At 44.7% G+C, this 27,866-nt stretch overlaps 1 protein-coding gene across 1 annotated transcript; it reads left to right on the forward strand.

The window, feature by feature from the left end:
* Positions 1-27,513, forward strand: rnf217 (ring finger protein 217). Its single transcript, XM_066677553.1, has 6 exons — positions 1-1,120; positions 15,515-15,745; positions 16,159-16,323; positions 20,942-21,143; positions 24,746-24,817; positions 25,409-27,513. The coding sequence occupies exons 1-6, from the start codon at positions 332-334 to the stop codon at positions 25,486-25,488; spliced, it is 1,539 nt and encodes a 512-aa protein (XP_066533650.1). The 5' UTR covers positions 1-331; the 3' UTR covers positions 25,489-27,513.
* Positions 27,514-27,866: the final 353 nt, after the last annotated feature.

The following is a 27,866-nucleotide window of genomic DNA, read 5'->3' on the forward strand; positions in this document are numbered from 1 at the left end:
GTCGAAGCTTTAAAGTAGCAGCGCTCCAGCCTGGATTAAAGATGTGTGTTGTCTAGGTTGGACCTCCGGTGCTGTTCAGAGGGGCTGCTTTTGTTCAGGGACGCTGGGACAACGTAGAAAAAGGAACAAGGATCAAAGCGACCGGGAGTGATTTGTGTACATTCAGAAAGAGCACCCGGAAGCGGAGGAGGCAGCTCGTAGGTCTCGGTTCTGTTTTTGTTTTTGTTGTGAGTTTGGAGACGAGAGTTTGGACAACAATGGACCGAGCGGGGACTGCTTTGGCTTTAGGGAACATCTCTCCCGTGTGAATGTGGCCTCGGGACTATAAAACATGCCCGTTTTCCTCGGTTACGACGGAGAAACCGTCAGCAGTTTGTCAGAGGTGTCTGGAGAAGTTGGGACTCGAAGCAGAGATTTGGTCCAAGAGGAGACTAAAAGGAAAAGCGACGCTTCGGAGGGGAGTTTGGACTTGAACATACTCGAAAATGAGAGAAGCGAAAGTAAAGAAGGCGAGGGGAAAGAGGTGATCAGAAAGACGTCGGTGGTGGACATTTTGAGGAGAAATGTTGGAGCGACTAAACCGCAGTTGGCCAATGTCAACGATAGCAGGAGCAGCGCTGCCGGCTCTGAGCTGGAGAAAGTGAGCGTAGCGCCGGCTGGAGAAGAAAGTGACTCCAAGTCTTTATCCTCCTCCACCTCACTGAAACTGGGCGCTTTCTCAGACTCAGAGGGAACTGTGGAAAGTGTGGAGAGTGATTATTATTATTACAGGGGCGATGGGGAAAGCTGGGACTCCAAAGAGCACGTTTACTGCACTGTGTATTGCATTGCCAATGATGACTATAGAAAACCTCCTGGAAGTCCAGCGGGACTGGGTGAAGGAGTTCAGCCTGTGTTACCTTTCTCAGACTCAAACACACCGAGCCCAGACTGGAGCGACCTCTCAGAGTCCTACTCGCTGCCTGAGCTGGTGGACTCCTCGGTGCTGAGCCCCGTGTCTGTGACTGTGTCTGTGCTGCTGACCTGCCGCATCTGTTTGGACGAGAGGCACATCAGGCCTCTGCGCTGCTGCCAGAAAGCCGTGTGTGAAGAGTGTCTGAAAACATACATCAGCTCACAGGTAGTTCATCAGCTTGGATACCAACACTCAGCCTCTAATTAGTGATTTCCGCTACTTTAAAGGTGCACTATTCGGTTTTTATCAGTGGGCCTGGCTGTGTTGTTGTAGTTCCCCTATCTAACTGCTAGAGGTCGCACGTCTAGAATCACTACCAATACATTAGAGCCTCCAGCGTGGCCAACAACCAAATCAGCCACTCGGTCCTGGAGTGCTGGTTTCCAAACAGGTTTTTTTTCTGGCACAGAATGCGCTTGTGCACGGATGCCATTGTGAAAAATAATGATGTCATAAATATAGCCTAGTGCACCTTTTATGAGGCGGACGTAGACGTTCAATACAATAGACTGCGTTTATTGTTCCTCCTCAGCCATACAGTGTAATCAAGGTGAAGTCTGTGATGCTGCTAATAGCTACACGCTTTTATTGGCTGCAAAAAGAGTTCACTTTGTGTGTTATATACATCCATACAACACTATGTCAATTACACACAGTGCATAACCAGCTTGTACAACCTCTACAGAACAGAATGGAATGACATGACACATGAGCCAAAGGTCACTGCTCAATTCCAAGCATCAGTGTAACCTTGAGTGTAGCTGGAGTCATATCTGTGATTCAGGACTTAATCATCCAGCTTCAGTATCTGACCTCACTGCAGACAGCCACCTCTGTAGGATAGAGGATGTTACTGTGGAAAACGGGGAGTCAGAATTGCTGTTAATACCCTTCAGTTCAGAAGAAATGCTGGATGATGCAGAGGAAGCCACACCCCTTACTTCTGGACCAAGTAAAGATAAAAACATAGAGCTTTCCCGGTGATGATAACGTTCTCAGTTCAGCTGACCCTTGACCCAGGACCCCCTGTGGATACCAAAAACCTGGGATGCTCAAGTCCCTTATGTAAAAGGGAGTAGTATGTACTGCACGTCCTCCTGTACGCTTTAAATAAGCGGTTCTCAACAGGAAAAATCTAAAAAAACAAGAAAATGATGATAAAACACACCTCAGAAATCACTAAAATGCTGTTATCAGATCTCTCTGATAATGCTGTGGGTGTGGTCTTAACATTAACGTGGCTAATATTTGCTAGGTGCCTCCGCCTGTACACACGTGCTCGTGTATCTACACGTGTCTTGTCTTTCCTTTCTCTGGAAGTCACCTCCCTCAAGTGCTGAGCCAAAAGAACCGGGTCAAATTCTGACCTGACGTTTTTGCTTAAAAAACTTCAGGTCAGAATTAGCTTTATCGCTAAATAGCTCCTACAAAGAGAGGGTGGAGCCATGTTAGGATTGTGATTGGTCAGGGTAATGTTGATGTAAGCTTTACCCATTTTAGCACCGCCCATGCTACATCGAGAGCAGAGCGGTGCTGGTGAAATACAGCAGACTTTACCCAGTAAACATTTAGCCGTTGATTCAACGTTGAAATAACGTAATGACTGCCGTCTAATCAACGTTCTCTTAAGGTTGAAAATGAAAGTTGAAAAGACGTCCAAACACAGACATTGAAAAGACGACTGTTAGACGTATTTTGGACGTCCATTGACGTTATTAATTGGTCCCGAAATAAATTACTTGTATAAAACGCGTTTTGGACGTCCACTGACGTTATTGATTGGTCACCACTTAACTAACTTATTAAGATGGATTTTGGACGTCCATTGACGTTTAAAATATGTCCTTGACGGACAGACTTTTAGACCTATTTTGAACGTCCAGGGACGTTCCTTGTTTACTGGGTAACTATGGGGGCCACATATAATTAGGAAGAAACCCACAATTCTCTTTTCGTCAAGAAAAGGTCCTGTCACCTTACGCTATAAATGGTTGTGTAGCCATGGCAATGGCTAGCATACTGTGGTTGTTTCATGCATGTCTGATAATACAAAACTGACATCAGAAAGGGTGTTTCTGACCACAGGACCCAACCCCAAGTGACACATCCAGAAGGAGTGCACACACTGCTTTTGGTTCACGATCCACCAGTGGACAACCGTAGCTTTAATTCATCCCTACATTCGTTTTAACAGCTAACACAGTGTAATATAAAATAATGCTGTAAGTAGTTTGTAAACAGTGGGTGCACTTTATTGTTTACGTAATAATAACAAGAGAAAAGTAGTGAACAAAGAAGATGCGACGCGAGCCGTGCTCAGAGGGCTGGGAAACTGGGAATGTGTGAATTAACAGGAGGCTACAACAGGATTCGCTACACATCCTTACAGTCCCACGTTGTCAGTGTAGTGCTCAGCACACCACAAATTCCAGTTTTCTTTTTGAGAACGTTTAGGAAGTTTGTAATCCGTGGACAGTTGAATTCGCAGATACGGCGGGCTCTGTTATGAATGCTGTTATGTCTCCATAGAAACGTGTGTTTATACTTGACAATAGGTTTAGTCTTCTTGCACCGCATTTGCGTGTACGTTTCTCACTGTCATTCTCACTTTTGTTCATGAAGACAGACGAGATTCTTCCTCCCAGTCCCTCCCAGCGTAAAGAGTGTTTCCTTTCCCATCAAAGGGGCCACGTCTTTTGTGTAGGTCTTGTGTCATTGCTGTTGGAATCTCCACAACATGGTCGCCATGTGCTTTGATTCCATAAAGTGGATGTACAGGTCATTTTTCACTTTTCTTTTGTGAGAAGTGCATCTGTGAGGCTCAGGACATTTCAGAAATATTAACGGAGCTGCCGTCAGTCATTGACTGTTTAGGGAAGTAATGTGTTTCCTGGCCGCTGTTCTGACCGGTCTGAATTTCCATCAGAGAGAGGGTGGTGGGGAAACATTGTCTGTGTGTTATAGAGATAAATTGGCAAACAAGTGAAGATTAAATCCTAACTAACCCGTGTTTATGTGAGAGCGCAAGACAGGGTTGAGTGGTGCAAAACAGACACAAGTGCGGAGAAATGTGTACTGATTAAATACTGAGAAAACACAAGTGAAATAAACAAAACAAATTGAAAATGACTAAACCCAGAGCTCCTGTTTCATCATCACTGGGCACCTTACGCTTGGAGTAAACAGAGTCTCATTCTCAGGTCGTTCTGAATGGGGCTGCTTAGACATTTTTGACCCAAGGACGGTACAGATGTTTGTTAAGCCTCTTTCACACATGAACTCCGGAAATGTCCCCGAGTGCTCGTTCACAAGTGGAGCTCTCAGCAGGAGATCCTCTGCATCAGATGCGCTCTCGCAGCTGGGAATGAAACCCATGCTTTAGGCAAAGGGGCAGAGCCTGTGCAGTGCGTGCAGGAGAACCTCCGGAATATTTCCCGTGCCTTTCTCACATGCTCTGATTCGGACTTAACCCGGAGTCTTTACCAGGGTGCGAGGAGGATAAAGTCCGGATAATGTCCAGTACGAATGTTGCGGGTGGTCGTGTTCACACAAATAAATAAATCTACACCATGTCCTCAAGTATACACCCAAAATCCCCCAAGATGCATCATCTGGAGGTGGTTGTAACTAAGTCTTTAAGTTGGTACATCTGTTATATTTTAGAGGCGTATTTGTTCCCACTATAGGACACATCCTAGGCTTGTTTACACCAAATGCAGTAATATATTTAGGGTTTTGACTGGCGTGCCCCTTTAACACTGTGTGGTGGCCAGTGCTGATAAGCAGTAGTTAACGATTTCTGCTTTATAAACCATACAGTTCACAGGAATCGTTTTTCACGACGTGGCTGAGCGAGACATAATTGTTACTGTCAGCCTGTCTGATGGCGGACAGAGGAGCGTTCCTCTGTGGCTTGTTGCCCTGTTGAGTGTGGGCAGGGACGTGGGCGGAGGCTGGAAGTTGTGTTGTACTGTAATTGATTGCTTAATCACTGTGCTCGTCCTCTCCAGGCTGTAATTACATTAGTCTGCTGTTCAGTGGATGGCCTGCGTGCGGTCTGCAGGCTGCATACAAACCAATTGTCCTTTTTGTCGTCGTAATCGAGTAACGCTGGCTCGCCCGTTGCTGCTTGCCTCTCAAATGAGATTTTCACTCATATGTATGATCTTTCAGGGGTCAGGCAGAGGCTACGGAGAGTGATATCTTTGACCTTCGATGTGCACACTGCGCACTCTACTTCTTTCACCTGTTACTTCAAGTGGAAGTGTTATAAACAAATCACATGTTCAGTGCATGTGCACATTAATTTTGGGGGTCTGGAGCCCGCCAACCCACACACTGAAACAAGACCATGGCTCAAACTGGGGAGGGTTATGATCTTAATCGTTAATTCACAGGATCCCCATGCTTTGTTCTTTCTGTTCGACACTGGGCTGGGTTTTTCAAGTAAACTGACAATTCGGGTGGTTCGTACCCATTGCCCACAGGGCACAGCTCACCGGACCCCTGGGAGGACCCCGCCAACACTATAGAGGTATAAATCTGTGAAGCAGTGGAACTGCATTCTCTGGAGTGATTACGTTGCTTTGGGGAGGAGCCGAAGTGGTGTTTATGATGTGGAACTAAGCATCCACCATCTGTACCTCAGTCACTCTTATGAAATATTCACAGCAAAGGTCCAGCTTCCAGTGTAAAGCATTTCTGATCGAGTGGATGCTGTTGCCGTAGCAAAAGGGGTCAAACTTCCTGTTATTACCCTTTATTACAGACCCCTTGTATGAGTCTGTGTTTAATAACTAATGAATAAATGCTACATTCGATGGTCCATAGAAGAATATATCTCTGATATGTATGCATTAATATGGAATTCAAGTTTATCAGGTGTTTTTTAAGAGCTCAGCCAATCAGATTTCACAGCAAGGGCTATGGTAAGCTGTATGTTCATTAGTCTGTCTAACCTGCTTCAAGCTGGCAAGCTTACAGAGCCTTCCACATGGTGAATATACAGTGCTGTTATAATCCAAGCGTACTCACATATTGTTGGTATTAGGAAACGTTTTTTTGTTTGTAGACGACTGTTAGACCCACGTTCTTTTGTGAAATAAAGGGCATTAATAGGGAGATTAGTGTCCTGTAGCTGATTGCTTTACATTGTGCTTGGTGATCTTATGCTCATCAAGTTCACCTTTTGTTCACAGTGATTTTCTTTGGGGTCATGTTGACTACGCAGAGTTATACATAGGGCTGGACGATACGGCCAAAATTTAAATTCACAATATGTTTCTTAATTGTGGTCAATCCGATATAATGCCGATATTGAAATGAACAGTGTAAAATCCGCTGAACAAACAAGAAACTTGACATCACCATCAAACATAAACCTATTGGCTTTGTCAATATTAATATTTTTAAACTAAATTTAAAATTGAGTGCTGACCTGATGACAGCATCCTGTAATAACCCTCAGTAAGTGACAGATGCTGTAAATAATGTATGTTAAAATATATAGAAAATGTGTTTAAAAACCATTATTTAATTTATCCATTATCTGTAACCCTTATCCAGTTCAGGGTCGCGGTGGGTCCAGAGCCTTCCTGGAATCATTGGGTGCAAGGCGGGAACACACCCTGGAGGGGGCGCCAGTCCTTCACAGGGCGACACACACTCACACATTCACTCACACACTCACACCTACGGACACTTTGAGTCGCCAGTCCACCTACCAACTTGTGTTTTTGGAGCGTGGAAGGTAACCGGAGCACCACGCAGACACGGAAAACACACCACACTCCTCACAGTCACTCGGAGGAAACCCACGCAGACACAGGGAGAACACACCACACTCCTCACAGACAGTCACCCAGAGGAAACCCACACAGACACAGGGAGAACACACCACACTCCTCACAGACAGTCACCCGGAGGAAACCCACGCAGACACAGGGAGAACACACCACACTCCTCACAGACAGTCACCCGGAGGAAACCAACGCAGACACTGGGAGAATACACTAAACTCCTTTCCACACAGTTCCACAGTGCTTGTGGATGAGAGAGAGAGAGAGCTGCCAGCTCACAGGGCTGGAAGTGTGGGTCTTGGCTGGACGCTGAGGATAGGAGTGTGTGGCTTGATAAAGTTAATCTGTACCCAAGGGTCATTAGCCCAACTGAGCTAATATTAGAATGTGGCTTTGAACTCTGAACTCACAGATTAATTTTGAAGGTATTTGATCTTTAGCATTAACTGCCTTTATTTTAAAAAAAGAAAAAAAAACTAATGGAAAATTAGCACTGCCCTCAGATCAGGAGGAAGTCAACTGGAACATAAATATGGTTGATGAAGGCTGGACAATCAGAAATTCCTAACATAACTGTTCCGATCACGTTATGACACCAGCGCTCTCCTTAAAGCCAGCTGTGAAGCTAGGGGTGGACAGGTTGATGATATGTTATCATTATTCTCATAAATCTGTTACAGTACACTTCTCTGAGTCTGAGAAGAAGGGCCATCAGTATGTCTAGAAGATCCCAGGGCTGCTCTACACTGTGGTGGCACCTTTTACAGTCACTGGTGGTATACTCAAGGGTTAATTTCAGTACCTTTTAATTAGGGGACATAATTGTATCTTATTGTATAATGACTGTAGACTTTAAAGTTATGATGATTTCACCACTGCAGTGGTCTAACTATTGTTCCTATCATTTAGAGTTTGAGAGTTCACTGCCTGGTAATGTGTCTCAACCCTTTTCACCAACTCGGAAACGGTTTGGCTCCTGTTCCAGAACCAGAAAAGATAGTTCTAGCATGGAACCAAAGTATAGTAGGATCTTCAGTGCAAACATTAACAGTCTGTGGATGGTGTGCTGGGTAAAAGACCAGAGAACCAGATGAATGTGTGTGTACCTTTTCATTTTGAAGTGGGAAATTAGCCATTACCCTATTTCTGACTTCAAAAAACAATCACAAGGAAATAAAAACAGGAAAATGCTCCATCTGTGTTTCTCGTACTGATCAGTAAGACTTGAGGTCCCTTCTTTTACTGTTATCCACTGTTAGAATTAGAATTAGAGTCAATTTATTGGCCACGGTGCTTACACACAGAGGAATTTGTTCTCCGCATTTAATGCAATCCACACAGCTCCAGGGACCTGAAGGTTGTGGGTTCGAGTCCCGCTTGGGGTGACTGTCTGTGAGGAGTGTGATCTGTTCTCCCTGTGTCTGTGTGGGTTTCCTCCGGGTGACTGTCTGTGAGGAGTGTGGTCTGTTCTCCCTGTGTCTGCGTGGGTTTCCTCCGGGTGACTGTCCGTGAGGAGTGTGGTGTGTTCTCCCTGTGTCTGCGTGGGTTTCCTCCGGGTGACTGTCTGTGAGGAGTGTGAGGTGTTCTCCCTGTGTCTGCGTGGGTTTCCTCCGGGTGACTGTTTGTGAGGAGTGTGGTGTGTTCTCTCTGTGTCTGCGTGGGTTTCCTCCGGGTGACTGTCTGTGAGGAGTGTGGTGTGTTCTCCCTGTGTCTGCGTGGGTTTCCTCCGGGTGACTGTCTGTGAGGAGTGTGGTGTGTTCTCCCTGTGTCTGCGTGGGTTTTCTCCGGGTGACTGTCTGTGAGGAGTGTGGTGTGTTCTCTCTGTGTCTGCGTGGGTTTCCTCCAGGTGACTGTCTGTGAGGAGTGTGGTGTGTTCTCCCTGTGTCTGCGTGGGTTTCCTCCAGGTGACTGTCTGTGAGGAGTGTGGTGTGTTCTCCCTGTGTCTGCGTGGGTTTCCTCCGGGTGACTGTCTGTGAGGAGTGTGGTGTGTTCTCCCTGTGTCTGCGTGGGTTTCCTCCGGGTGACTGTCTGTGAGGAGTGTGGTGTGTTCTCCCTGTGTCTGCGTGGGTTTTCTCCGGGTGACTGTCTGTGAGGAGTGTGGTGTGTTCTCCCTGTGTCTGCGTGGGTTTCCTCCGGGTGCTCCGGTTTAATCCCACAGTCCAAAAACACACGTTGGTAGGTGGATTGGCGACTCAAAAGTGTCCCTAGGTGTGAGTGTGTGTTGCCCTGTGAAGGACTGGCGCCCCCTCCAGGGTGTATTCCCACCTTGCGCCCAATGATTCCAGGTAGGCTCTGGACCCGGTGCCCGGGAAGCAGTTGAGAGTTAGGTGACTTGCATAAGGACATTTCAGTCATGACCTGCCATGACCTTTGGTGATCAAACCAGCAACCTTCTGATCATACGCCCAGTTTCCTAACCACCAGGCCATGGCTGCCCCAACTGGGTTTATCCAGTTGACTCTGTCTGTTTATCTCTGGCTCTGGGGCAGGAGTGGAGTTCAGCCACTGTGACGCTGGGACAGAACAATTCCGCCAACACCCTCTGTGGATAAAAACATCCACAATGCTTGGGCCACTTGACAATGGCAAAAATGAGTAAGTGGCAAAATAGGTGCAGATTTAAATATGAAATACTGGACTGTCCAGTGGGAATAAGCCTTTTGTGTGTTTTTTATAGACTCTAGTAAAATCCTAGTAACAACATACCTTCAGGCATGTGATGTTCTCTGTGGTTCATAAAGTTTTATCATGTCTGTAAAGGTTTTACATTTAAGGAGCATTTGCTTCTCTTAACAAATAATCTGGTGTTTATTTTTTATCAGTTAATGATTGTTTAATGTTCATACAACATCTTTCCGCATTGCTGCCAATAATTAGATGATGGTGTGTTTTCCGTCAGTGGAAAGTTTTTCGTTCCGCTTGGAAGGTGAGCTCCCTGCTCTGTTCAGGGGCGGGATTCCTGTAAAACTCTCAGTATAAAAGATGCCTGTGTGATATTTATTGTGGTTCGTACACTGACAGTGGAAACAAGGGGTAAAATGCATTTGTGATTTTAACGAGGCTGATTCAATCTGAATCTTCTGTAACCATTTCATCCTGATCAAGGTCTCACAGGGCATCACACAATCATCCAGTCACTCACACACTCCACACCAGCATGTCTTTTTGGACTGTGGTAGGAAAAGGGAGCACCCAGATCAGTGTGTGAAACTGACCACAGCTATAGGTGGGCATGTGAATGGGTGAGTGTGTGAAACTCTTCACAGGTGTGAGTTACTGGGTGAGTGTGTGAGACTGTCCACTGGTGAGTGTGTGAGTGACTGGATGAGTGAGTGACACTGCCCACAGGTGTAAGTGACTGGGTGAGTGTGTGAGTGACTGGGTGAGTGTGTGAGACTGTCCACAGGTGTGAGTGTGTGAGTGAGTGGGTGAGACTGTCCACTGGTGTGTCTGTGAGTGACTGGGTGAGTGTGTGAAACTGTCCACAGGTGTGTGTGTGTGAGTGACTGGGTGAGTGAGTGAAACTGTCTACAGGTGTGATTGACTGGGTGAGTGTGTGAGTGACTGGGTGAGTGAGTGCAACTGTCTACAGATATGAGTGTGTGATTGACTGTGTGAGTGACAGGGTGAGTGTGTGAGTGACAGGGTGAGTGTGTGAGTGACTGGGTGTGTGTGTGAAACTGTCCACAGGTGTGAGTGTGTGAGTGACTGGGTGAGTGTGTGAAACTGTCCACAGGTGTGAGTGTGTGAGTGACTGGGTGAGTGTGTGAAACTGTCCACAGGTGTGAGTGACTGGGTGAGTGTGTGACATGGTCCACAGGTGTGAGTGTGTGAGTGACTGGGTGAGTGTGTGACACTGTCTACAGGTGTGAGTGTGTGAGTGACTGGATGAGTGTGTGAAACTGTCCACAGGTGTGAGTGACTGGGTGAGTGTGTGACACGGTCCACAGGTGTGAGTGTGTGAGTGACTGGGTGAGTGTGTGACACTGTCTACAGGTGTGAGTGTGTGAGAGACTGGGTGAGTGTGTGAATGACTGGGTGAGTGTGTGAATGACTGGGTGAGTGTGTGAGTTACTGGGTGAGTGTGACACGGTCCACAGGTGTGAGTGTGTGAGTGACTGGGTGAGTGTGTGACACTGTCCACAGGTGTGAGTGTGTGAGTGACTGGATGATTGTGTGAGTGACTGGGTGAGTGTGTGAGTAACTGGATGATTGTGTGAGTGACTGGATGATTGTGTGAGTGACTGGGTGAGTGTGTGAGTGACTGGGTGTGTGTGACAGACTGGGTGAGTGTGTGACACTGTCCACAGGTGTGAGTGTGTGAGTGACTGGGTGAGTGTGTGAGTGACTGGGTGAGTGTGTGAGAGACTGGATGAGTGTGTGAATGACTGGGTGAGTGTGTGAGAGACTGGATGAGTGTGTGAGTGACTGGGTGATTGTGTGAGTGACTGGGTGAGTGACTGGGTGAGTAAGTGACACTGTCCACGTGTGAGTGTGTGTTGTTATTGAAACCTTTCATTGTTGATATGTATTGGTATTGAATTGTTGTCCAGCCCTAAATCAGATTGACTTTTTTTCTGAAGTCTGATCATTATAAAGCCTAAGACCATGTTAATGACTACCCTGAGTGCTGCTGTTATTCTCTTAACCCCAGATTACTCCTGCAGGAGGGAGGCCTGTCCTCTCCAGCAGCTTAGTGTCACTGAGCTGAATGATTTTTCTCATGTGAATTTGAAAGCATCTGAAATAATTTGCTAAAATTGCAGTGCCATTGAAATATGATTTTTTTCACTCTTTCTCTTTTTCCTCTCTGTCTTTGTCTCTCTGACCCTCACAGCCAACCCCCCTCCCCACCGTCTCATGGTACATCAGTAGTAGGTTGACAGGAGTGAAGAGATGGGGTTTCTGACCCTTTGCTCTATCCATTCCCCTGCCACCGAACAAGTGCTGGAATAAGTGTGAGATCTTTAACTGCACTGTCAGATCTCATCAGGGTTCCTCAGTAAACGCCAGAGGCCTTTCAGCCGGCTTTCAGTCTTCCAGCATCACGTTCCTCTCTGCTCCATCAACCACATTTGCTTACACACACTCATCTCCTGAGGCGGTGTGAGGACAGTGTTCCAGTGACTTGGCTGTGCCAGACCTCTAACAAAATAACCCTCATAAATCTGTCACAATCGTGACATTTCAGTAGACAGTGAATTCCCAAAGTTTTCCTTAATTGTATTCCTATTTTCTCCCCAAACAATAGTCCTCACCAATCCCACCATAAAATAAGCTAGGATCCGCCCCACAATTAAACACACCATGCCACCAACCTAGGAGGGTGAAGGCAACATGCTTTCCTCAAAACGTGTGAAGCCAGCAACTCCCTTTTTTCAAAGCCATAGCACAACTCTACAGTTTTGGAGGCGAGCGGCTACGTTCACACAGCGGGTAGAAATGGCCCAAATCTGTTTCCTCATATGTGTTATAAATGTGGCTGTGTGAACAGCAAAAATCTCATTGAATCTGACCATTTAAGATCAGATTTGGGACCCCCTGTGTGTGTGGTACTTAAATCAATTCTACATCAGATTTGTGGCGATGCCAGCTCTGAATTCATGTGACTTTTACATCGATTCAGGAACGCCGAGAATGATCTTTGGACTCTGTTTTCCACATAGAAATCGTTTGGGCCACATGGCTGATGGTCATCTTTCTTTCTAGCTGTACCAAAAGTAGCATGCAAATTTTGTATGCAAATGATATATTGTTGATATTCTAAGTGAAAGTGAGTACACAGTCAGTCCAGGTCATTAGTCACTGCTACCCACCAGTCCCTATCAGCACAGTGGTCTTCAGCTGCAGTCGCACAGGGCTTTCTGACTTTTATGGGAAGCCGAAGTGTGTTCCACTGGAATGTGAACAATATAAAGGAATGGATCCCTGAGGTCTTATACTGTAGCTTTAGAAAGGTCACTGTGCACTGAGCCGTGCATCTTCATCTTCTACTTTATTCAGCTGTTAAATTTAGTCTGAAGAAGCCCACCGGGTACGTTCCCGCATTCCTGCTCACAGCAGCCGCAGCTTACGTCAGTCCCAGATGTGTTTTTAAAGGCAAACCTTGAGCTCTGACTTTTTGCCACCTCAGGCACTCCACTGAACAATGGGCTATTTGAATTGGTAATCCTCACAAAGTGCTTTATGCCTGCTGCCATTCCTTTATTCTCGTGGAAACTCACTGACCAAAACCCTTCCTTTCCTACAAGTGCCTAATATGGACTTTTTGGATGAGCTAATGTTTGGATTTGTCTCAGCAGAGCGAGGTTGGAAGACCATGAAGACGGGATGAACTTAACCAGTGTATATTGTTTTCCAGACTGGGTTTAAGCCTAGTCTTGTACTACGTAGTACTCTGAAGCAAGATGATAATTCTCATTAAAATCTAAGCCATGCAGTGGTGTTATAGATGGATTTTTAAAGATGTTGTACTCTGTCCTCTGGCTCACATCCTGGGATGAACAATATATTGTAACAGTACTGGTATGGGGAAAATCTAACGATATGTAAACAAGCTCTATAATAACACAGACATATTATTAGTGGGGTGGGACCATCCTAGATTTTAACATGAGTTAAGAGTTTTGGTCATAGTCCAATCATAGATACACTGTAAAGCAGTTCAAAATATGTAGAGAGAAGGATGTTCTGAGTGCTAGCGCTGTGCAGTTCAGTTCAGCACAGTCCAACAATGCACACCGACACACGTGTTGACAAAAAAAACCTTCAGAGAGAGAGCAATTTCCAGTGACTTGTGCTGGAGACACAGAAATGTTCAAAAATATGTGAAATAAGACGGTTCTACACCATTTTGAGGCACAACTGGGGCTAACAGGCTTTTGCTAGCACACCACAGCAGATGGTTTTCCAGTGGACTGAGGCTCAAACCACACACATTTAGAGATAAAGTCTCATACATGTGAGTAGCACAAAGTCCAGTGAAGGGTTTTCTGAGTATTTTGTCTGTTTTCAGCTTCATTCCTCTCTAATTCAGCGCTAAACTCACAACTGCTGTGGGCTACTGGGCTTGTGTTTTTTCCTCCCACTCCTTTTCAGTGTGTGACATCAGCAGTCAGTGAGCTCCCACAGCGCCCCCTCGCTGTGGCTCTATTAAATGCTCATAAATGAACTCTGGCCTTGTACTTAATGTAATATATGTATATATATATATATATATATATATATATATATATATATATATATATATATAGATAGATAGATAATTATCTCAATCTAAATATTTGGAACATCATCACAGTTTAAAAAAAAAAATTAAAAAAAATCCTACTAAACCTTGTAGAGTGAATACATCAGTTTTTTTTTTTTACTGTTGCTGCTTTTATTATATTGCCATTGTTTTAAATATTCTAATGTTTAACAGAGCACAGATACACAGTATGCACATTTTACAAATCCACAAGTAAGTGTCATGATTATACTGCTGACACACTGAAGAACTGAATAAGTAATAACTGAATAAAACGGCATAAATAAAAACGGCATAATGTCCTTACCATAAAATGTCAATAATACATTCTTAAAACATAAACATCTCCACGGTTCAGTGCAAGCCTTGCTCTGGAGACTAAAGACACATTAACCGTGTTTAAACACAAGCATTTCACCAGTTCTTCCTCACTAGTTGTATATAAACATCATTTTAAAGCAGCCTCTGTGGAGACTTTATAATGGATGTTTATGTAGCTGTGGTTAGCTGATGCTAATCAGCTAGTTAGCGCTTTGGCTGCTCAAATGGAACACACAGTCAAACCTTTGTTCTCTGCTTTGTCAGTTACAAACACTTTAATGGCATTATTTAGTGCATAGCACTATATGGAGGCCTCTAATTAATATCAGGTGTAATTTTCTTTAGTTAGCAATCCGCTAAATATGAGTTAGCTCATAGGCTAAGATTCCAAACAGTGGGAGTGCACTTGGGGTGTGTTCATAAAGTCAAACGCTCCTGACGGTTCACATTTAATTGAAACTATCAGAAGTTTTTCTTAACTATTTCTGTTATGTGCCTGTTGTGATATTGTTTTTGTCAGCAAGACTTAATTGCAGTTTTTTTTGGGGCCTGTTCTGTGTCCTGTCTATTGTGTCTTTCTCTGAATCACCTCAGTGTTGTGGTGAGAAATATAATGAATTTATTGGTTGAATATTTTACCTCACAATGTGTTTCTTAGCATAAGCAATAAGACTTATCTGAATATATATATATATATATATATATATATATATATATATATATATATATTTATATGTGTTTACGAAGCCCCAGAATCTGTAAATGAGTAAATAAACAAACTGTTTTGGTCCGGTATGCTAGTCTCTCTCTCTCTTTTGCTGTTTCAGATCATTTAAGGTGGAAATGTCTCCAAACTAAAGAGGCAGCTAACTGCATTAGCTCTAACCAACAGTGCAAAAAAACTAAACAACTTGAGTTGCAAATTAGCTTCTGTGGTAATTTAAACAGTAAATAAAAACTTGCAGACGAGTTACACCTCAGCTGCGTACAAACAACAGCTGTTATTTCCCCATAAACACACCGTTTCATCTTTAAAAAACGCTGAGCTGTTTCCCCACATTCGTAGACGTTCTCTTCAAACAACACTGACCAACAACTTTGCTCATCATAAAGTGAACATATTTAAATCAGTTTAACCTATACATCGTACAGTTCCACGTATTGATGGTGTTTGTTTGCCACTGTCCTCAGGTTCTGGTGGGACGGACAGACATTGTTTGTCCGATAACAGAGTGCAGTGGCTACCTGGAGGAGAGCGAAGTGGTGGCCCACCTGGCTGCTGAAGAATTAGCAAAATATAAATACTTCCTGGAGCTGAACAGACTGGACTCCAGCACGAAACCGTGTCCACAGTGCAGCCTGTTCACCTCTCTGAAGGGACGGGGCCAGCAGGCACCCAGCAAAGTCGAACACAAATATAAGGTAATTTACAGCCTCATCATTGTGTTGAGCTGGATAAACATGCCATGGTTTATATTTTATTTACAATACAAATATAGCTAAATTAAATATACACCAATAACAGGTGATTTTAGTTCCTTCAGGACGCACGCATTGCAGACCCAGAAATGAAACTGGATGCCCTGGAGAACCTGCACACATGCCCAAAACTGATGGAGTGGTGTTTGTGATCCCAAACTGATCATCCAACACTAACTCACTGATATTGTCTTTGCTTATTGAGTTCAACAATCAGACTTTCTCTGTATAATAAATCCAGATTCATATAAATAAGAGAAAAAAAGAATGTGTGTTTCTTAATGTGCACTTAAACCCCTGTATTAATAGGCATTTTTAGACAGCATGGTTACATGTTTGGTGTGTTTCCTCCACAGATTCAGTGCACCAAGTGCCAGTTTGTGTGGTGTTTTAAGTGCCATGCTCCTTGGCACGAGGGCCTGAAATGTCGTGAGTACAGAAAGGGAGACAAACTGCTGCGTCACTGGGCCAGCGTCATCGAGCATGGCCAGAGGAATGCCCAGAAATGTCCACGCTGCAAGGTGAGCAGTCACATACACAGTGCCTTGAAGGTCCAGTCACTGATTTATTATTATTATTATTATTTATTAAAACAACTCAGAAGTGGACCCAAAATAATTTCCAAGTCACTGAACACTCCATTAAACAGTGGAAAGGATTTCCCACATGTGCATATCTGCCTAGACCAGACCATCGTCACAACCTGACTGACTGAGGAAGGCCACCAAGACACGTATGACTGCTCTGAAGGAGGTAAAAGCTTCAGCAGCTGAGATCAGAGAGACTCTAGATACGACAAGTGTTGTCCTGTTCTTCACCAGTGAGAAAGTGGGAAAGAGAAAGCTGCAGTTGAAGAAAGCTCATAGTAGGCACTGGCTCTGTAGGCAGCTGGTTAATTTGGCTGCATCCAAACCGACATCTGTCCTCATGAGGCAGATTGTTGAGACGGTCTAGGTAGAGGTTCCTGCCAACTGCACCTAACTGCTGTTTACTTACCTCAGCGGCTAGCATCACTTCAGTGTGTCACTGCCATGGATTCTGCTCTTTTAGGTTTATCGTGATTTTAATTATTTTAGCTCTGGAAGTAGAGTGAAATAGATGGTAGTTGTACTTCCATTGCAGCATGGGATTGCCATAACAGCTGGATGCTGTTACAGTTGGATGCTGCCTTTTCAGCCAGATTCAGGTATCTCAGTAGGCAGCATATTAAAAGTATCTACGAATTGGGAAATCCTACATATCTGAAGTGCGTACACTATGACAAAAATGCTCTCTATGTAGACAGCTCACTAGGTTTTGGGACAGACGGATTAATACTCGATCACAGTCCACCCAAAGGCTGAACAAAGATTCTTTGGTCTAAGACCTAAATGGAGGTTTTTGGCCATCTGATCAGATGCTGTGTTTAGTGGATACCAAAACATTGCACATCTCCACAAACACACATTAAGCATGGTGGTGGCAGCATCATGCTCTGAGGATACTCTTCAGCAGCATGCCTGGGAAGGCTTGTAATGGTAGTGGGTAAAATGAATGCAGAACAATGCAGGGGCATCCTGGAAACGATTTGGTTCAGTCTGCGAGAGAGCTAAAACATGGGACAAGATTTATTTTCAGGCAAGACAATGACCCAAAGCATACAGCAAAAGCTACACCGAAATGCTTTAAAAACGACAACATGGATATTCTGGAGTCGCAAAATCAAAGCCCAGTGTTAATCCAACAGAGAGTCTGAGATCACCTAATCAGACCTATCTGATGCATCTAATACTTACTGACCTCCATCCATCCATCCATTATCTGTAACCGCTTATCCAATTTAGGGTCGCGGTGGGTCCAGAGCCTACCTGGAATCATCGGGCGCAAGGCGGGAATACACCCTGGAGGGGGTGCCAGTCCTTCACAGGGCAACACAGACACACACACATTCACTCACACCTACGGACACTTTCGAGTCGCCAATCCACCTACCAATGTGTGTTTTTGGACTGTGGGAGGAAACCGGAGTACCCGGAGGAAACCCACGCGGACACGGGGAGAACACACCAACTCCTCACAGACAGTCACCCGGAGGAAACCCACGCAGACACGGGGAGAACACACCAACTCCTCACAGAGCTGGAATCGAACCCACAACCTCCAGGCCCCTGGAGCTGTGTGACTGCGACACTACCTGCTGCGCCACCGTGCCGCCCTACTTACTGACCTGAAGATGGTAAATAATTTACATTATTATTATATATATATCTTTATATATCTTCATTTGACATTATATTTTTAATTAATTGACATGACTTTGTAGAAATCTGTTTTCACTTTGACATTAAATCGTTTTTTTTGTAAATTCTTGTCAAAGCCAAAATATATTGACCATAATTTAATTAATGAAATTAATAAAAGGGAAAAGGTCAAAGGGAGGGACTAATTTTAATACACTCTCAGTCTAAAGGTACGGTGGATGTACTTTATTGAACACCAAACATGCACACAGTGTAAATATATTCTTAAAGTTACAACAGTGTTTAAAAGTCCAGTTGTGTTCACTAAAGATACATTACCTTTTCTTCTCCAGAAGGAGAGGGGTATATCTGTAAACTTTCATTATAGAAGTGTGTAAAATAATAAATACACTAACAAAGCCCTGGAGATGAAATCGGGCGTGTGAAATTATCACATTATTTTAAAATCTACATGTGTAATAGAGTAGGGTACAAATGTGTTCCCTAGGTTTGAATATGGGCTCTTGAGGGTACCACCACTGTGACAGTTGTTCTGACCCTAACCCTAACCTTTCCACACCTTTAGATCTTGGAGCATTAAATATATAAAAGTCAGGTGCATCAAAATGTCTGTTATTGTAAAAATGGATCTATAATAATTGGCTTAAAAACTGTATTTAGATGAAATAAGTTAGGCCTAAATTATGATATAAGTAGAGCTCTCACATGAAAAAAATGACTGAATTCTGATTATTGAATTCAATATTTGTGGGTTCGATTCGCGCTCCGGGTGACTGTCTGTGAGGAGTGTGGTGTGTTCTCTCTGTGTCTGCGTGGGTTTCCTCCGAGTGACTGTTTGTGAGGAGTGTGGTGTGTTCTCCCTGTGTCTGTGTGGGTTTCCTCCGGGTGACTGTCTGTGAGGAGTGTGGTGTGTTCTCTCTGTGTCTGCGTGGGTTTCCTCCGAGTGACTGTTTGTGAGGAGTGTGGTGTGTTCTCCCTGTGTCTGTGTGGGTTTCCTCCGGGTGACTGTCTGTGAGGAGTGTGGTGTGTTCTCTCTGTGTCTGCGTGGGTTTCCTCCAGGTGACTGTCTGTGAGGAGTGTGGTGTGTTCTCTCTGTGTCTGCGTGGGTTTCCTCCGAGTGACTGTTTGTGAGGAGTGTGGTGTGTTCTCCCTGTGTCTGCGTGGGTTTCCTCCGGGTGACTGTCTGTGAGGAGTGTGGTGTGTTCTCCCTGTGTCTGTGTGGGTTTCTTCCGGGTGACTGTCTGTGAGGGGTGTGGTGTGTTCTCCCTGTGTCCGCGTGGGTTTCCTCCAGGTGACTGTCTGTGAGGAGTGTGGTGTGTTCTCTCTGTGTCTGCGTGGGTTTCCTCCGAGTGACTGTTTGTGAGGAGTGTGGTGTGTTCTCCCTGTGTCTGTGTGGGTTTCCTCCGGGTGACTGTCTGTGAGGAGTGTGGTGTGTTCTCTCTGTGTCTGCGTGGGTTTCCTCCGGGTGACTTTCTGTGAGGAGTGTGGTGTTTTCTCCCTGTGTCTGCGTGGGTTTCCTCCGGGTGACTGTCTGTGAGGAGTGTATATATGAATTCAGGGTTACAGATGAATGAATGAATGAATGAATGAATTCAATATTTGTATTATGTTCACCAGCTCAATAGCATTATTTCTTATTATTTTGAAGCAGAAATCACATGATCCTGAACAATGGAAGCACGTGATTTCTACCAAATACAGCTGGCATCGCTCAACTCCAGTGTTAAATCAGAGTGTTTACATACATCATACCTATCATTTATACACTCCACTGTAGCCCTGGTTGAGTAGAGCTGTTTACTTTGCTGTCTTTTAATGGACATTTCCATGCAGTTTGAAGCGTTAATACAAACACCAGGAATAGATTAACACTTAGGATACAGTGGAACAACAAAGACCACTGGAGCAGTTTCAGTTCTGACCGTTTGTATTTCTCTGTACTTCACAGTTTTTGAGTTGTTCATTGGCCTGCAAGCCTTATCTCCCTGAGAACTCTGTCTGAGCGTGTGGGAAGAAGGATGCGTTTGTTGTCTTTCTCTCTTCCTTCTTCCTTTGCTCGCTCCGTCTCTCTCTCATAACAATCCGTGGAAGTGGGACTTTCCAGGAAGCTGTGGCAGTGAGTTTCTGAGGTGAACTGAATTTACACAGAGCTGTTGGCAGGGCACTCGTGCGTCCACTCCTGCTCTCTCCACTCAGTTTTGGTCACTTGTGTGGGACGGTAAATTTTGACGGCGTCTCTGAGGCGATGGTAGTTTGACTCTGAGAATAAACAGACCCTCACCTTCCCGATCGAAGGCCAGGCCTCTATGAAAGGCTTATAAAACACAGGTAGTTTCACTGAGCAGGAACAGTTCTGGTATGTTCAGCATTCGAGGCATCCGTTCACTGCAGGAAACACTGGAAAACGCTGCTTTCTGGTAAACAGTTTTATTTCTATGTTGCTGAGCTTTGTTTTTGGAGGGGGTGGGGGTGTGCAGGGAGTTCAAGACACATCTCAGAACAAAGGCAGGAAAGCATGCAGAAATATGTGACCTTACTAACAAAGCTCATCAGTTGTGCTGGTTTCTTTTGATTCGTTTATTAAAGGAGAGTTCCAGTGATCTGTGTAATTCAATAGCAGTTCAATGAAAACATGAAACTCAGAGGGGGTTATGAAATGGTTAATTGTAATAGAATCTGATTGATTTAAAAGCAGCAGCTTCCTTTTATCTTGTGCCATGTTTAATGACGCTCGGCTCCCCACACATTCCAGAACTACTTTGGGCATTAGCTCAGTATTGTTTCTGACAGCGGTTATAAAACACGAGTGCTAACAATGGTCAGGGTTAAAGTGCTCTGAGTTTAAAATGTGGCTTTTCAAAAATAAACGTGTTACGCTGCGGATCCCTGTCTCCTGCAGATCCACATCCAGAGGACAGAGGGCTGTGATCACATGACCTGCACCCAGTGCAACACCAACTTCTGTTACCGCTGTGGGGAGAAATACCGCCACCTGCGCTTCTTCGGGGACCACACCTCCAACCTCAGCGTGTTCGGCTGCAAGTACCGCTACCTGCCCGATAAACCGCACCTCCGCCGGCTGCTCCGGGGCTCCGTCTGTGGTCAGTCTGCTCTGATACTCTGCTCTCAAAACTATCCTCCATTTGCTTTATGGTGGTCTTCTGGTGAGAAGTTACCCAAAGTCATAAACAAAGTCAAAACATAGTATTTCAAAAGTGTCTTATTACATATTAAATATAGGAAGTGCCATTTAACATGTCCTTCATTCATTCATTCATTCATTATCTGTAACTCTTACATAGTTCAAGGGCGTAAGGCGTGTCCAAACACGCATGTTGATTGGCTACTCCAAAGTGGCGCCCCCTACAGGGTGCGTTCACTCACTCATTCACTCACTCACTCATTTAGGAGTTGTACCACAAGGGGCACTATTTCCCACAGATTCACGTTTATGCACTGCTCCACAAAGTGGTTCTGTTGTGCTTTGCCTCAGTAACAGTTTGTGTCTTTGTTGTTTCTATGTTAAATATGATCTTATCTTTTTTTTTTTCCTCAAAGTGGAAGACGATACACTACAGGCACCCTTATTTCATACAGGTGCTTTTTTTATGGATGAACCAATAGACACGGCCAGCAGCTACTGTAACATCCTTGTTCATCGATTTATGTTGAAGATGAAGTTGTCCTTCTGTATTATGGGATGCGATTTGCTTCTAGTTTTTACTTTGCTGGGTGCGTTACCGTTTAAAGCTTGATTGGAACCCTAGAGGCTTCTTCCACGTGTGTTAACTTGTCCTGTTTGGCTTCAGTTATGGGGAGTTCCCCAGTTGTGGTGAATTACTCAGGGCATGAGTCAGTGTGATGGACGGCAGGAGGCCTGTCCCCGCGCATGTGATTCGGTTTGATTCCATTTGAAAATGCTGAACCGTGTATTTTGGCTTTTTGTTTGTGTGCACTTGCACTAATGTGAACTCGGATCAAAACAAAAGAGGCCTGTTGCTCGGCTGGGGCAGCTGACGGAGCGGTGCTGGCATTTATCTCTCTGATAAGCCTTTTAGGAAAAACCTTCTGATGCAGCATTGGCTTCTGTTCAGAAAGGGGATGAATTCCCAGCTTATGACGATGATGCTGGTGATGACGATGATGAAGGTTTGCATGCAGCGTCTCTGCTCTGTGGAGAATGCTGCTGTGTGTTTTTCATGATATGGGGAGAGCACATTCTGTTACAGAGTTATTTGTAGTTTTTGTAATAAACTGATTAATGCTCACTTTGATGCACATGTTTATTTGTTCAATTTAAAATATTGAAAACAAGAATAGTACAATAAAAGGCGTCCTGCGCAGAATATTTGGGAAATAAAGTATAAATGAATAAATATATATACAAGAGGTCCTCGGGTTACGTTAATCCAGAGTTACGATGTTTCGTGGTTACGACACATCTCCCATTTACTGTTTAAAGCCTTGTTTCGACTTACGTGGTTTTGCGTTGTAAATGTCGTAACGTGAACTTCGTGTTTGGTGTGTGCAGCGCGGCGGAAGAATACACGGCTATGCGACTCGGGACCAAGGAGGATAGGTGTTAGGATAGTGATAAGTGCTTACAGTATGTTATTTACGTACAGTATGTACATATGTTCCGACTTACACCGAAAATCGGTTTACGACGCGACGTAGGAACGGATCAACGTCGTAAGTCGAGGACCCCCTGTATGCTGTATATAATGTGTGTGTGTCATTTTTCCAGTTGAGCCCCATGCAGATGTAATATTTCAAGATACTTATCCAGAGGTATATTCAGTTCCAGGCAAGTTATGTATAAGATAACACGTTATTAGGCAGCTGCAGTATTAGGAGTCTTGCCCAAGGACTCTTGATGCTGTAGCTTGCTGAGAACTGAACCCTGGCCTGCAGCACTGAACTCTAGTCAATGTTTGTGAATTTCACCTTTCACACTAATAGCCATTTATGGAGCATTGCCTGGTCAGGATATGTCAGGACATTCAGGCATGTCGGGATAATTCTGGAAACACACGTACGTGATGTAACGTTGACTGAATGACTGTGTGAATAATTTGCAGTACATTTTGTTGAAAGATGATGTCCTTATTGGCTTCACCAAGCAGTGTATCACAGATAATAATGACAATAACTATTATTGATTTATCATACAATATATGGACACTACCTCAGTCATTTTTTGCTGACCTCAGTATTTTTCTCATTGTTTTTACACAAGTGTTTACGTAAGAATGAAGTCACCGATGTTTTATCCGCTCGCTCTGTTGTGTTCTCTGGTTTTCTCTGGCCTCTCTGTTTCTGAGAATTTAAGTGGATTTGTTTGATAACTGTTTTTTTTTTTTTTGTTTGTTTGTTTTTATGCTTTGTTTATTATTTTACCATTTATTTATTTCAAATCCAATGTCTGAATATCCTTAACTACATTTTTGCTAAAACTTCATTCATTCATTCATTCATTTATTATCTGTAACCCTTATCCAGTTCAGGGTCGGGGTGGGTCCAGAGCCTACCTGGAATCATTGGGCGCAAGGCCGGAATACACCCTGGAGGGGGCGCCAGTCCTTCACAGGGCAACACAGACACTCACACCTACAGACATTTCTGAGTCGCCAATCCACCTACCAACTTGTGTTTTTGGACTGTGGGAGGAAACCGGAGCACCCGGAGGTAACCCACGCAGACACAGGGAGAACACACCACACTCCTCACAGACAGTTACCCGGAGGAAACCCACGCAGACACAGGGAGAACACACCACACTCCTCACAGACAGTCACCCGGAGGAAACCCACGCAGACACAGGGAGAACACACCACACTCCTCACAGACAGTCACCTGGAGGAAACCCACGCAGACACAGGGAGAACACACCACACTCCTTACAGACAGTCACCCGGAGGAAACCCACGCAGACACAGGGAGAACACACCACACTCCTTACAGACAGTCACCCGGAGGAATCCCACGCAGACACAGAGAGAACACACCACACTCCTCACAGACAGTCACCCGGAGGAAACCCACACAGACACAGGGAGAACACACCACACTCCTCACAGACAGTCACCCGGAGGAAACCCACACAGACACAGGGAGAACACACCACACTCCTCACAGACAAGTCACCCGGAGGAAACCCACACAGACACAGGGAGAACACACCACACTCCTCACAGACAAGTCACCCGGAGGAAACCCACACAGACACAGGGATAACACTCCCTTGCAAAATGATACTGTTGCGTTATCTTTATATCGGTAGCATAAAATTGATATAAAATGACAATAACATTGTTTATCCCAATTATTTCTGGGACAGTAGAGTGATCCCTCATGTAGACGTCTAGTCTAGTCACAACATTGTCAGGAACTGTTCTAGGTCAACCCTTAGACTCAGACACAATTAATCCAACATAGTGCTCCATAACGTTAATGGAATATTAATGTTGAGATTGAATACTGATGCACTGAAAACACTGCGTTAATGTTGTGGTTATTGTGACCTGCTTTATTAGTGCCAACCCTGATGACCACCTGCATTATATACTGTTGGTCAAAGCAGCTCAGCCCCACTGAGGGACCATGGAGCTCTGGAGGTGCCCTGTATAATATCTAAGGGACTGAAATAGCCCTGAGGCTGGATCTCAGACTGAGCTGTGTTTGTGTTCTGTTTATTTTGCAGTGAGTAAAGTGCTGGTGGCTCCAGTGGTCATCGTCCTGGTGGTGGTTGTGGGGGCCTTGGCTCTTGTTATAGGTGAGAATTTTCTGTTCCATCCTGCAGCTGATCAACGCAGTACACACTGATCCTGTTTGTGTCTGTTTTATGCACGGCTCTGACTTTTATGAGAGTTTGAAATATGCTGTTTTCATCCGGGAAGCATGTAAAATCATGTTGGCTCGACTTTCCGCAGCAGGAGCCAGAACCGTTCGACTCAGAGGGACGTAGAGCTCTTTACTGGGAGCTTTTTCAAAAAGTAGTTTAGCTAAATAAGCTAAGCCCTAAGTGAAGCCTGTCCAGTAACGGGATAATACCCAAAGCTAGGATCATTTAGGCCACTAATGTCACGGTAGGACGTTTTGATACAGTCCCATTCCTGCTCTAAGAGAAGGCTTGTGGACATTTAGCTGTGGGGCTTTCTGCTGTGGACTCCGTAGTGGTAAAATGTTATGCAGTGTGAAATAAAACAGTATTTAAAGCTTAAAAAGAAGTGAATGCATTCTCTACAGACAGCACACAGTGCGATGGCGTCTGTAGAGGATGTGATCTTTTATTTTTTTACATAGACACTCAATAATTCATGTTACTTGCTCGTTCTGAACCTTCTTTACTGTTGGTCTCACCCAGGTCTCTTCGCATTCCCGGTTTACTACATCTGCAAGAAGCGCAGGAAGCACTCTAATGGGTCGGGACGCTGGCTGTGCTGAGTCTCTCTCTCTCTCTCTGTTTCTCTATCTCTCTCTCTCTCACACAGACACAAACACATACAGAGATAGCTCTATGCGCCAGGACGGCAGCCACAGTGGGAGGAAAAATCACAGAGTGAGCTCACTGCACTGCAGCCCAGTGCAAAACAAAGTCGACATGGATGCTCTCCATCTGTTCCCTCCCCCCTTCGCTCGTCTGGCCTTGTGCTCCTGCCACAGGACAAAGACCACAGACGCTACCCTGCTGAGGATTTTTCACAAATCAGCCGGTTTACAAATATACGCATACTCGCTGTAGAGGGGATTAAAGCTGTGTTTAGTCTAGAATATTCTGTTCGTACATAGAAATATTTTAATATGTTTAGTCTGGTCTTTTTATGAAAATACTTTTAAAAGGAATACTCCACTTTTTTCAACACAACCTCTTTCTGCTGCATGTGCGGTTTACAGTCGATTTTCACACAAATTGAAAATTGCCGCATACATTCCCTGGATGTAACTGCAAACCTGTTAAGTCTGTAACTTGTTAGCTTTACTGTGTTACTATTACTACATTACTGTGCACTCACAAGACGTAATGGGGAAAAAGCAGCTCGTCACTTCTATGGTAATGTGTTCATTCATTCATTCATTGTCTGTAACCCTTATCCAGTTCAGGGTCGTGGTGGGTCCGGAGCCTACCTGGAATCATTGGGTGCAAGGCGGGAATACACCCTGGAGGGGGCGCCAGTCCTTCACAGGGCGACACACACTCACACATTCACTCACACCTACGGACACTTTTGAGTCGCCAATCCACCTACCAACGTGTGTTTTTGGACTGTGGGAGGAAACCAGAGCACCCGGAGAAAACCCATGCAGACACAGAGAGAACACACCACACTCCTCACAGACAGTCACCCTGTCTGCAGTAACTTCATTTGTTCCATGTTTTAAAAACGTCTAAAATGGCATTAAAAGCAAAGGATCAAACCCCACAGCAGCGCTCTCCCCATTGGTAGGTAGCTTAGCGACTCAAAAGTGTCCAAGGGTGTGAGTGAACGTGTGAGTGTGTCTCACCCCGCAAAGGACTGGCGGCCCCTCCAGGGTGTGTTCAAGTGATTCCGGGTAGGCTCCAGATGCACCACGACCCTGAACTGGATACGAGCTTACAGACAAAGAATGAACGACTGAATGAATGAATGGATGAATGCCCACTTTAAACTAGCCAGTTTGTTATAGTGAGGTTGAGTTAGAAGTTCAGGCCTCATAGTCATTGACTGCATTATGTAACTTATGTAAACAAAGTCACGAAGTCAGCTGACATACACCTGCCAATTACACACAAGGAAAGTAACTGTATCCTATAAACTCATTGTATGAGAGATTCCAGTAATAGCTCTTATTAAAGCAGTAACTCTAATGTGTTCCACGATTCGATGGGAAACAGTAATCTCATTAATGCCTTTGTATTAAATAATTCACTACACAGGCGCCAGTTAGAGATGAGATTGAAAAAGACTGGAGTATTCCTTTAAGTGAACGGGTTTTGCGAGTGTGAATTCAGGGATTCTATAGGTTTCGGAACGAATCCAGTCCTTCCCTCTCCCGCCGAGCACCCCCTTCCTGACAGACTAGCACGCTGTGCCAACATCCACTGGAATTTGCATCATCAACAAAAGCGCGAGTGTGCCTGAGCAGAGGAGAGCGGCCGCAGATCCCTGCCAACGTACGGCGTGATGCGCCATCACTGCTGACTTTGTCTCGCGGATTGTTGCCACGCCGTCTGTTTGTCAAAACCCATGCACATCTAACCGTGTCAAACAGCGTGGACCCGGAGGAGCTACTGCATACATATAGACTTAAGAACATCATCCTGATACAGATCTACACAAATTAACTTAATTATGGGCCACTCTGGTGCACATTTCTGTGTTTACCTTTAGTGTTTTTGAGCTTTGCTCAGAAGGTTACATTTCCAGAGCCTTTGCACCAGTTATTTGCATTTCGCATAAGTCACTTTTCTTGTCTGCGCTACGCTCTTGTGCAATCATATGCAAAACGTGGACCTCTCCTGGTCACAGGGCATGGTTTGTTGCCACAGCTTCTACAGGCTGTTACAGTCCATACACTTTGGTTACAGCCAGTCTTTAATCGTGGGTTTTTGCGCAAACCCCATTTTATTTTGTCCAGTTCAGGGTCGCGGTGGGTCCAGAGCCTACCTGGAATCATTGGGCGCAAGGCGGGAATACACCCTGGAGGGGGCGCCAGTCCTTCACAGGGCAACACACACACTCACACACTCACACCTACGGACACTTTTGAGTCACCAATCCACCTACCAACGTGTGTTTTTGGACTGTGGGAGGAAACCGGAGCACCCGGAGGAAACACACGCA

The sequence above is a fragment of the Hoplias malabaricus genome, chromosome 7, assembly GCF_029633855.1.
Source record: "Hoplias malabaricus isolate fHopMal1 chromosome 7, fHopMal1.hap1, whole genome shotgun sequence".
Taxonomy (NCBI): Eukaryota; Metazoa; Chordata; class Actinopteri; order Characiformes; family Erythrinidae; genus Hoplias; species Hoplias malabaricus.

What these genes read in the sequence shown, in the direction of transcription:
- rnf217 (XM_066677553.1), top strand. Translation starts at nt 332, where the DNA reads ATGCCCGTTTTCCTCGGTTACGACGGAGAAACCGTCAGCAGTTTGTCA. An exon ending in AGAAATGTCCACGCTGCAAG is followed by an intron (nt 16,324 to 20,941) that starts GTGAGCAGTCAC and finishes TGTCTCCTGCAG; the next exon opens with ATCCACATCCAGAGGACAGA. An exon ending in GCTCCGGGGCTCCGTCTGTG is followed by an intron (nt 21,144 to 24,745) that starts GTCAGTCTGCTC and finishes TTTATTTTGCAG; the next exon opens with TGAGTAAAGTGCTGGTGGCT.